The sequence below is a fragment of the Hippocampus bargibanti genome, linkage group LG16 (assembly GCF_051943395.1).
Source record: "Hippocampus bargibanti isolate YZ-2025 linkage group LG16, ASM5194339v1, whole genome shotgun sequence".
Lineage (NCBI taxonomy): Eukaryota > Metazoa > Chordata > Actinopteri > Syngnathiformes > Syngnathidae > Hippocampus > Hippocampus bargibanti.
Window position 1 is genome coordinate 8,967,643 of NC_142749.1, and position 12,522 is coordinate 8,980,164.

Sequence of the window (12,522 nt, forward strand, 5' to 3'; positions counted from 1 at the left end):
CCAGGAAATGAAGAAAAGGTTGTCTTAAAATAAATTAAAAAAGAATAAATAAATACATACGTACCTACCTACCTACATACATACATACATACATACATACATACATACATACATACATACATACATACATACATACATACATACATACACACACATACATTATGTTGTGATTTGCTCTGAGTGGCAGTAATTTGTCGTTGTGTTTTTTATCACAGTGACATAAAACTGGACTACAGTGCACTGTACCAAGAATTTAACTATATTGACTCCTGATTGGTATGAGCCCAAACCTATTGTTTACCTTCTTGGACTGCTCAATGAAACACTAAAGAATGTTACAAATCACTGTTTTTCTCAACATTACTATTAGTGTAATATTATGGACATCCATTTGATTGGATGGCCTGTTCTTTTTCCGCTTGCCCATTTTGACAACCAAACAGATAATATTGCCCCAGGCGGCGCCCAGCCTTTGTTTGAGAACTATCCTGTACCGCAACAGAGAACTCAGGTGAAGGCTGTATGTGACACAGCAGGTAATATTTTTAGCCTCTGTTCTTAATCGCTTCAAACCGTGCATTACATGTGAAGCACTTAACAAGCTATGCCATAACCCTGAGCGTCAATTCAACCCGGATATATTATCCTTTAGACAGCAAGCTTGCACTGGTTCACTGCACTCCCAAGGCATTGCTAAATGTGGCGAAATCTCTGAGACTGCAATATTAACTGTCCACCATCCCATCGGAGTCTGTCTCCTTGTGCAGCAAGCGCTACACTGCTCCCAGCACCCTGGCAAGACTTGGAACGGTCCCTGGATATCTTGTCATCTTAGTGCGCCCACAAGCTCCCATCAGTCTGCATTTTGGAGCTCATCCTAAGTGTCAGAAAAGCAAACCTCACACTCGAAAAAAGGATGAATGCTGCAGGACGCCAAATGTGTCGAGTCAAATTGGCAACGCTGCAGCATCGTGCTGCTGCTAGTCCAGATGCTAACGAGTAATTGTGGTTAATAGTGTGGCCAAACCTTACTCCATCTCTTTCAGGCAGCTGTCAAGATTCAGCCAGAGGCTACTTGATCCATAGAGCGACCATAGAAATAGCAGCTGTCCCCGAGCTCGGCCTATGTGTTAGACAGTTGACAGTCTTCCTAAAGCGGAAGCAAGCGGAGTGCTCTGTGACTGATGGAGTTCTTTTGTCAATGACGGGTGAGCCGCTGCTGGCAGTTTTGGGCCAAAGAACAGTGCAGATTACATTAACATCAGTCAAACTGTTGTCAGAGCACAAAGGAGAACCTTATTGATGCATAGGGGAGAAAGTTTTCCAGGGGAAGGGTCTGAGAATAAAGAGTAGAATGCCAGCCGAAGTGCAAACTGCTCAAATTCCCAACTTCATTGAGAGAGGGTGAATCTGTTCACAAAAGGGGAACGCTTTGTATTTGTGTGTCTTTGACTATTTCCTGGGATAAGGAAGTGATAGCGAGTCATAGGTTTGCGATTGTGTCAAGGATTCGCTTAGATACAGCTTGTACTTTTTCTCTATATTTTAAGCACGATGTAAAATGCCGACGTGAGCAACAATGTGCCACCAGTCGCATCATTTTTGAGAACAAAAGCTTTGGCACTTTTGATAGCAAAACATTGGACTCAGAGTCTGTGTAGGTGGGCAGCAAAAACATCCAGAAAAGCTTGACACCAGAAGCTATTTGATCACTTGCGACCCCACTGCTCGCCGCACGATACAAAGACAAATGCAAGCGCTTGCAAGAAACAACGCGGCATTCCCAGAAGGAAAACGTTTTGGCCATAAAGCCCCTGTCATTGTCACGAATACTGAGTTGTATGTGCGCAGCGTGTACATTGTGCTCCTTCGGTATACTGCAGAGAATGACCTTTAACTGCTTTACCAAGTACATTTTTTGCTCTGGCTTAAGGCTTTGAACAGGTGGAGAGGGAAAGATATGGATATGCGCTGTTTGACAGTTTTGTTCACATTTTTCTGTGGGTTTGGCAAGAAATTGAGCCAATGCTCGGTTATAATTGACAGTATGTTGACATTGTTTTTGGTTGATTTCAACAGTAGTGTGAAGCTTGCCTTGCTTTGTCTTGAGATCATTCAATATTTCAGCATGATAATTTTAAATAATGCATCCTTTGATATTTGTCTATTAGTTAAAGCTGTCACAGTGCACTCTTTCCAAGTCTTTCTGTCAACCAACCGCACATTGACGTTCTAACAGCCAAGAATAATGAATGTCAAATACAGTGCATAACAAAGAAGGGACCGCAAGCTCATAATATGTTCTACTGCTGCCATCATGCCAACAGATAGAGTTTTACAAACTCCATCAGTAGCTATAAAAAAATGTCACTCAGCACACAATTTTGTAGGTCAGGTATCTTGTTTACTTTGCATTGAATCTAGGGATGTTCGAGACCCTTATTAAGGGCATATTCACTGATACCATTTGAAGATACCTTCAATCTTTGGATCCAGAAAATTTCATTTCACACAATTTGTGAACTGACCTTTCTCTCTGAAGCAGATGATGATTCGCCAATGACTCAATTTGAAACGGTGTAGCTATAACCATTGCAGCGGTACCTGCTGTCAATACCTGTGCATCCTTATTAAATTTTACAAATATAACTTGGCTTCATGAGGACCTTTGAAACTGAGATGAAAAAAATACACATTTTACATCAAATTGGAATTATATTTTAAAAAAGCAAGAACTTGAAAGTCTACCGATGTCACAAAATGGATTATGTTGGGGTTTGGAAGCTGTAAAATAACCATAAACTAAAAAAGCACAAATATGATTGCTTGATTACTTGTGGGGCAGTGTATTTAAAGTAGACTCCTATCTCCGAGTGGCTGTTTGCAGTAAAGGCCATACATATCTAGAAGTGAATCGTCAATTTGACTTCTGTTGTGTCACAAATTAATTCCTTTCATTTTGACAAACAAAAGAGAGATTAGGATTGGATTGGATTGGATTTGCCTTTATTAGTCTCGCAGTGGAGAAATTTACATTTCACAGCATCAAAGTTATGAAAGAAATGAAAGTAGAAGCAAAACACAGGAGCTGCTGGAAAGGGTCTATTTTGTTCAAATCGCAAATCCGTGCCACCTCATGATTGAGGTGCGCTCTGAGTAAAGTAGCAGTCGGAACCTTTTGGTATTTATGGACTCTCTGTGAGTCGTACATAAGAAAGTCAAGAGAGGCTTCGACACTGGCTCTCCATCACTGTCTTTTTCAAACCATAAAAATGAGTTGCTCTTCAATAAACCTTTTAGTGGAGGACCCCCAACACTGCAGCGCCAAGTCACTCGCATGATGTCACCAATAATAAAACATAATTACGTTTAGTGAGCCATTTGTTGCCGTGCATTATGCCTTTCTATTTGGATTGTAGTTCTCATTGAAGTCAATGTAACATTGTGTTTTCTGTGTTCAGTGCTCGGCATAGACCAGCGCTCCCACTTTGAAAAGTAGTCGATTCATCAAATTTTTGAGTTTTGATGAAGTGATACCTACCATTTTCCATTGGGGTGTTCTCAACCATCCATCAGTGCTTCTCCTCATTTTTCTGCAAGGGTTTGTGCAACAAATGATTGCTATGCTAGCAGCCTCATTTTACCATGCTTCCGCATATTCGGATATGTCATCGAAAAGGCAAAAAAAAAACTGCATGGCTTTCCAATTCATGATGAGCAGTAACAGCCGTGACCAATTGTTTGCCCTACTAAATCCTGGAGTAGTGCATTCCGATCAGCTGAAAGGGATTCTTATTAATAAAAAAAGTCCTGGTTGCAAAATGATTGCTTGCCTTCCATTCGTGATTCTGTCATCAGCATATCTCCGATTTTACATTAAATGAGCAACGCCGCCAATTGTACCTCCTCATTCAAACGATAAACAGTACATTTGCGCCGCTTCAGCCACCGACACTGTGAACCAAAGTTTCATATATTTTATTTTTTATTTTTTTTGGGGGGGGATGGGGATTTCCGTGACACTTCTGATGATTGCTGAATTTCTGCTCTACGGACTCGTGGAGGAAAAATCTGAGGACAGTTCCCCCGAGTCCAGACACCAAGGTCCCCCGGGCCCACGCAGCTCATAAACAGATGTGTCCTTGTCCCCAGCCAAGTGCAGCCACTCAAGTGGCAAAGCAGGGGCCCAATAATTGTGAAGAATTGAAAGCTAAATATTGGTTTTATCTCCTCAGTAATAAAAGGGCCATGAAATTGATTTAATGCCGCAGCGCTTCTCTTGGGTGGCTTCTTACAGCGTGAGCACAAAACAATGAGCAGTAGCCATCTATTAATTAACCCACCTAATCCTGCAAAATTAATCTCTCACCACAACTTTGCTCACACCTAACTTCTAAGCCAGTGGGTCTATTGGGGTGCCGTGACAATGGCCGGAGGGAGAGCGAAGGAAATGCATGAAACATTCTTCTGCACATGGTACGCCCGGATGCTAGGAGTGGAAATGCATGGTTGCGCAAGCTTTGCATTTGTGAAAGGAGGTGTACGGCCTCATTGGAGCTGTTTCGGTCGCATTCAAGTGGCAGATTTTAGTCGGCCTTTTGTATAGTCTTTTTATGATTGTTTTACTTCTTTACTCACTCTGCCGCTTTATTACATTATCCTCCCCTGAGTCGCGTGTGGAAATTGTATTTCTCTCTTTTCTCAGCCATCGTGACGGTCGCAGCGTGGTGGCATCTCGCACCCAACACGCACAGTCATGGTCATATTGTGTCTGCAGAGTTGTGAATTACCTCCTTCTCGGCCGTCTAATGAAAAGCTGTTTTTGTTTTGTTTTTTTTTTTGTTTTTTTTTTTTTTTGGGGGGGGGGGGTGGCTGGTCTGACCTTGCTCTCTCACCCCCTGTTCCATGCCCTCCATTTCATCATTCTTTTGTGTGCGAGCTAGCCCTTCTTCATGCAATAGCACTCAGAGGCTGCCTCAGAAATAGGTCAGATGCTCTCCCTTCACCTCGGCAGCTTTGGAAAAACAATCCTCCGAGGTGTCCTCTTCTATTCTGCAACGTCCCAGTCACCGTCTTTAGAAGAGGGCAGAACGGGATGTGGCGGCGCAAACACATTCTGCACACATTCATTTCAGAAAATCAGGAGTAACTTCAATTGAGAGGATTTGGAGCTCATTTCTTTGCAAGAGAGGCAAGCATATCCTGTGGAGATAATTTTAGGAGTCTGATTAGGCGTCGACGGCGTGGAGCCCAGAGTGAGGAATCTCATCACCACGGCTAATGGCATGCCATTCCTGTGTTGAACGAGTCCAGGCCCTGGGCATGGACCAGCTTCTATCACCCACCTCTTGCTACCATGTTCATTAAGTCCCAACAATGTAATTACAATTCACTGATACTGCTTTGGATTAATTACAGGCTGATTACTAAAATGATATTTGTTCGGAATAATTACATCCCATAGAATTGCTTTCATATTTACACCCTATTGATGTCTGTACTTCACAGGAGCATTTCTAAACCTCTTCAAAATAGACCAATTCTAAAACCAAATGTTCTTCACCGCGCTAAAATTGAGATAAAGGCAAGATTTGAATATGTTTGCGATGACAAATCATTTCACACACATTTCCATTTGTCCAGAAAAATACAATTGATCTCCCGTCTGATGAACCCGCAACAAAAAAAATCGGAGTTTCTGCCCAGAGGTAGGGCTATCGCGTGCACGGTTGTGGTTGTAATCTTTCCTACGAACTTGTGACATAAACACCCCTAGAGCAAAATTATTTCATTAATCTAATCAGCCGCTTGCAATTTGCAAACCCACCTCAAGCCAGTTCATTCTCTTGATTTGTAGTTTCATCTGAATTTTGAATATTTTCACATTTGCAGGGGTCGACTGTGGAGGGATATGATGAATTTATCCAGTAATATCTTAATTAATACACTGGAAATTGATGTCGTTCATTTTGATTGGCCATTCATTCAGAACTGCCGCAATTAATGAGATGCAACTCGAGAACCGTATTAAAAATTGCCTCGATAACGAAAAGAATGCTCATTGCTTAGACAACATTATTAGTTAATGTAGATTATGAATATATCCTGAACGCTATTTTCTGATGTTTTACCTCCTTCGGGTACCCCCCATACGCTATCTGAAATTTTAGAATGTTGTTCACTATATTAATATGAACAAATCTAGAACACAAATGACATATTCCGTTGCCTTGATGTTAGCTGGTGCTTATGCGGGTAAATTGTACTTTCTGCCAAGTAGTGGAAGCCGTTTTGACGCATTCACTCCCAGACGATGTGCAAAAATGTGTCCACTCGATTGCCAGGGTTTTTGTCATTTTCACTCAAATTCCAGAACCCACAGAATATTGAGTTTTAGGACTACATAAACATTCAATGCAGCGTAAGAAACATTAGACTCTGTTCTTTCATCAGAAAAAAAGAGTTAATTCCCAAGTTATATTGATCTGAAGTAATATGAGGCAAATGCTGCTCCCTCGTCAAATGAAAAAAAATCATTGCCAGAGGTCTGACCAGTGCTTAATCGGCATCCCCGCAAGAAAAAACCAAAACCCGAACAAATTCGAGAATGCTGGTCTCCGTCATATTTGCAATTTTGAAAAGATGACGTAGAGCGCGATTCTGGATGCAATGTTTCTTCTTTTCCACAAGGGGAGCAGCATTTGTCTTTTTTCCATGTTAGCACTTTGTTCCGGCATCAGCTGTTGTTAAAGTGCTATATAAACCGATATGTATGTATTGCATTGTATTTTGGACAGCCACCATCATTTCATGGTCATATAACTCTAGACCCATATAATTTAGGAATTAAGTCTTTCTTTCTGATGAAAGAAGAGAGTTTCTAACACTGTATTGAATGTTGATGTAATCTTAAAACTCAATATTCTGTGGGTCCTGGAATTTTAGTGAAAATGACAAAAACCCTGGCACTGAAGTGAATACATTTTTGCACATGTCTGGAAGTGAATGAATGAATTGTTCCGCTGCCTTTAATACATTGTTGGTGTTTACAGATGAATAAAGATGCCTTTTTTAACAGGGAATAAGAGATATCAACCACTTTAGTGAGATTGGATTATACCCCCTAATGTGCTTGGCAAACAGATTGTGACGGTGCGCCGAATGTTTTGGCCAGTGAGTGTGTACCACTGAACCTTAGCCAATAATGCATCCAAACCTCACAAATTGTAAACAAACAGGTAACCATTTTCAAGCCGATTAAATAATTGTTTGTGCTCTGTATTAAGTGGATTGCTCCTGGCTGTTTTCACACCACGCCGTGGACCTTTTAGGTCGTCGGCGTGTTCCAAGTCTGCTGATAGATATCGCACTGACACGAGCCCCTGACTCTGACAGCTCGTTTTATCCCGCAGCTCAGTGTTGGTGTCAACATTCTCCCGCAGCTTTGGGACATACTTGTCCGTACACAGGAAATGATGCATGTGCGTGTGTTTGTGCCCGCAGGCTTCCCAGCGACGGCATACGGACCGGTGGCGGCGGCGGCAGTAGTAGCAGCGCGTGGCTCAGGTAGGGGGGCCCGTGGAAGAGGCGGCTACTTGGCGTATCCACAGAGCACAGGGCCAGGTAAACGCTCTGTCCATGTTCTGTGTGGCTGCTGCTCTCTTCAACTTCTCCTGCTCTGCTTCTTCCCATAGACATAGTCACCCAAGCTCCCATGCGATCTCACAAGCATTTATATTGATCATCATGTAGACTGATCAGTGGAATTCCAAAAGTCGACTACGACCCACGTTAGACGTGAGCAGTTCTGGCCACAGAAAGAAAAATGACATGGCGGGGCTTGAGGTGACTTCATGGGGCCGAGGCAAAATTAACCCACCATTCAGTTTGATGAATTAAACATTTTAACGTAGAATAATTCAGTTGCCGCTGTTTTCTAAAAGAAATCTAACCTGTACAAAAATGTCCCCCACCTTCGAATCAAAAGTTGACACTGAGTTATAATTACAGTCTGAAAAAAAAAAAAATAATGCAATGCAGTGGAACCCACGGCCAAACCTAATACAAAAGTCCCTGTCAAAACTGCTGCTGACTTGAAACAAATGTCTTTTCAGTTATTTTGGTTGTTCTCTATCTCCGCTTACGGATTATATTTTATTGCCAGATTTCTGAGGTCTAAATTACATCTTGCATGACAGCCATTGATAGCTTCTGTTCCAACCTCCTTCAAGTGTGTTCAACTTAAGAGGTTCCGCTGTGATGTTCTTGTCTGTGATGTTAACCTGTGGTGGTGCCATCACCATTTGTGTTCATGAATCTTGTTACTTGATGATTTTTAAAATGCCACATTGAAAAAAAAGCCTTGAATGTCAACCAAACCAGCAGTTTGCACCGTTTTACTTTGCTTTTAGTGGATGTTCTGTTAAAGGGTGCTGAGAAAAACCACCCACCCGCCATACCAACATGCTCTGCTGCCACAGCTTATCTTGTTTGGGCCCCATCGCATATTGCCTTAGCGTTCACCTTCCCTTGACCACTTGTGTTCTCACTTCCTGCTTGATCTGGAGTCTTAACGCTAATCAAGGCAGAAATGTGCTATTACAGTAGGCATATTACAACCTAGGGTGTCTTTTCTAAGTTACATAAAATATGGGATGGAGGACACCCCAACGTAACAACTATAAAGCGGAAGCAGTTGGGGGGTGGCTCAATAACAATGCTGCGAAAATTGAGCAACGCACACTAATGACTGAAGTGGCTGACAATTGATTCATTGATTTGAATGTGAAAATAACCAAAAAGAATTATCTACGTATAATAAAGGCCAGAGCTAAACTCTGCATTGGACGCCGAAGAGACAAGCCATAAAAGGCCAAAACAAAGTGTAAAGTCGGTTTTTGTTTGTTTTTTAAAATGCCGTTTGTGTATGAGTTATGACATGCGTCTGTCCTTTAGATCTGTAACCTTTGTGCCTTAGAATTTTTCAACAGGCTAGTGGATGTCCACGATCAAATCACCCCCCCCCCCCCAAAAAAAAAAAAAAAAAAACAGATACAAGTTTGTCTCAGTCTGTAACAGAGTTTCTCTCTGTGTGTTTAACACAGCATCGATTGACTTGTCAGCTTCACTTAGACAGCTTGCTTTTTCCACCCTTACAACTGTAGATCATTCAATAGTTGTCAATAGTCACTCCCCCGAGTGAGCGTGCCGCCTGCAGCCTAGCGAGGAGCAGCTCTCTTCATCAGACATACCATGCCATAAGAAGCTTGCGGCGGAAAAATCAGTTTTAATTGTACCTCGAATGTTGTCAACTTTGTGACTCCCGCATGTAATGGTGTCTGTGCCGAAGTGGCCATGCACACAGCCACAGCCTCAGCAAGTGTAGCCTCTGTGCATACAAATCAAAGTTCATTTAAATCAACATTACTGTATGAGATGCTCCGTCCTTCGCATCAGGCTGTTTGTATTTTCCAAACAAACCATTAGCACGACCATCATTGCAACACACGTCATTAAGAAGCAGGAATGGTGATTCAGGGTTGGCGGCAGCCAGAAAGTAAATGGCCTGATGGCAGCCATCATCAACAGTTTATTTCTGACAGCTGCAAATGGTAGCGAGATAAGTATCATTATGGACAGGGTCTGATAAACAGTGGTGTTTGTGGTTTTTGACAGCGGAGCCAGTGTCAGGGTTTTCTCTTTGTATGGATATGAGCTAACGACGTCTTCATTAGCCAAATTTTCTAGTCCCCAAACTTGTAAATCCAATTATGAAATGACTTAGCCTTTTTTTAATGCCATTTGTACCATGTTTTTATCTTATGCTTATGTCTCCTCTTAAAGACACGTTGACATATTGCTCCCAATCGGACAAAGGTTGTAGTAGTGGCCTCGCTCTTCTATTTTGGCTCAAAAGTTTGACAAAATGACACAAATATCTCAGGGTAGTGTATTTGAACAGACTTTGTGCTTTTCCTCCACCTAGTGGTCCTAGAGAGGACAACATTCAGAATAGTTGTGTCATCTTTAGGCCTTTTTTAAAACTAAGGGAGTTCTGTTTGGTACAGTACTTAGGCTGAGTAGGATATCGAGTCTCTATGAGAGATGTTCACAAAGCTTGGTCTCTATCCGAGATGTTTTCCATTTTTTTGCCCCGTTGATTCAAATGATCAGCTTATCAGCAAGATCTTCAGAGGCCTGATTACGATCCTGAACATTCAAATTAGGTATCTAAAATATACAGATCGGCAGCACTTGAGGACCCAAATTGGACAACCCTGATTTATGAAGAAAAATAATCACAGGGAAGAAAGAGGTAGATCTTCTTCTTCTTTTCCTTTCGGCTTTTCCCTTCAGCAAAGAGGTAGATAAGGCTGCAAAAAGTGATTTGGTGGTTAAAGGAAGACGGTCATCCTTTAGATTAACGCATTCACTGCCAGACATGTGCAAAAATGTGTCCACAACATTGCCAGGGTTTTTGTCATTTTGAGTAAAATTGCAGGACCCACAGAATATTGAGTTTTAGGACGACATAAACATTCAATACAGCATTAGAAACTTTTGACTTTCATCAGAAAAAGAGTTCATTTCTAAATTATATGGGTCTGGACTCCAGACCCATATAATTTAGAAATGAACTCTGGAGTTATATGACCTTGAAATGAAGGTGGCTGTCCAAAATACAATCCAATACATATATATTGGCAGTGATGTGCAGTCAGTGGAGGCAGGGGAGGCAGTGCCTCACCTGTCATCATGGAAAGCTGTCATGGAAATATCAAATGAAAAAATAAATTAAACAGTTATATGTATTTAGTGATTTGTACTTTAAAGTTCTTGACCATTTAACTTCACCGTTTTAGGATTTTTTTCTAAATCGCTGAATTTTCACATTTACCGTTCAAATACTAAGTAGAGACGAGCAGTGAGGCACCAGCCGGCTGATGCTCACTATGGATTGCGCAATCACTATGCTTACTGTGCTGGCTTGCTCTGCAGTGAGACCGCAATTCTGCCCCTCTGCATATCGCTATTAAAGCGTTCAAACACGTTTAGTATATGAACTAAATTTCTACAGTTTAGCTGGTGTATATAATGTAGAGTCATTGTACATTATAAACACTGTACTCCAGTGTTTATTTTGTTTTATTTTTATCAAAACGCTGTGCGTAGGTGAGGCACACAGTTCTCCCGCCTCATGACAGGCAGGGGGCGCTTGTGATTCCAGAGATACTTCTTACTCCACGTCTGCAGAATAATAGAATTAAACCCAGAAAGCTACAGTAAACAGTTAGCAAGTAAAGTGCAACCCTGCAGTCATTTTTTCGTGTTGCTTGGCCTCACTTTCAGAATGGAGGATTACATATCTAAATTGAAAGAATTTTCTAAACTGGACTTTCAATCGAAGCAGGAGGTAATAATTAAAGGAAGACCAACACCGGAGCTAAAAGGTTTGCTTCAGACAACGGGACACAATAATCGCTCTTTTCAGGCGGACTGGTACACACGAAAAGGCTGGCTGTGTGGATGTCCAGCAAGAAAGCGCCTTTTCTGCTTTTCCTGCCTTCTGTTCTCAACTTGTGACAATGTCTGGACTCCAATGGGATATTGCGACCTAAAAAATTTACAACGGAGCCTCATCAAAAAATGAGCGAAGACTCAACATCAGCATCCACAATGCTAAGGTAAAGGAGAAGCGGGAGATTTTAAAAGATCTCATCAATGCCACCTGCTTCCTTGCCAAACAACAGCTGGCATTTCGTGGGAATGATGAAAGTAAAGGCTCTGCTCATCGTGGCAACTATGTTGAACTATTACATGCTTTCGCTGAGAAAGATGACAGGCTAGCGAGTCATTTTGGGACATCCACTGTAGTTTCTAGCCTGTGAAACAGAACACAGAACGATTTAATTGAAGCAGTTGGTGATGTCATTAGAAATGACATTAAAAAGGAGATCGGTGCATCCCCATTTGTTGCTGGAGAAGTAGACGAGATTGTCATTCTCAGCACTGAAAACATACAGTCGGAACAGGACTGATCAAGGACGACTTTCTTCGCTGGCAGTGATCTCCGTTGAGACAGAGAGACTTTTAAAACTGAAGAAAGATAAGGAAGGCTTCTACAAAGAAGTTATCCATGCCTTTCTTCAGAAGGAGCGGCGCATGGACTAAAGGCGCCGCGAGAGTGGCTGCCTTTCCAGCAGCTCCTGTGTTTTGCTTTTGTACTTTCATTTCTTTCATAACTTTGCTGCTGTGAAATGTAAATTTCTCCACTGTGAGACTAATAAAGGCAAATCCAATCCAATCCAAAGGCAACACGATAAAAAAGTTTTTTTTTTTAATTATTTTTTTCTGTGCTACAGTTTGTATATATAAAAAATGCTGACATGAAATTTTAAACAAAATACGTTAACTGTTGTCACTCAAATGGTGAATAAACTACTCTGTAGAGTTCATATGTTTGTAAATCTGACTATGATGACGTCAGTGCCTCACCAGCCATGAACCTCACTGTATGTTGGT

At 41.5% G+C, this 12,522-nt stretch overlaps 1 protein-coding gene across 6 annotated transcripts in view; it reads left to right on the forward strand.

The window, feature by feature from the left end:
• msi2b (musashi RNA-binding protein 2b) overlaps window positions 1–12,522 on the forward strand; it is a 259,883-nt gene that overhangs the window by 226,201 nt on the left and 21,160 nt on the right. For 4 of the 6 annotated variants that reach the window (XM_089016911.1, XM_089016914.1, XM_089016913.1 and 1 more), the window contains exon 11: window positions 7,504–7,623. In XM_089016911.1, the coding sequence (XP_088873037.1) occupies window positions 7,504–7,623 (120 nt within the window). The remainder of the gene's footprint in view (window positions 1–7,503; window positions 7,624–12,522) is intronic. The other 2 variants (XM_089016915.1, XM_089016917.1) reach the window with 1 other exon arrangement.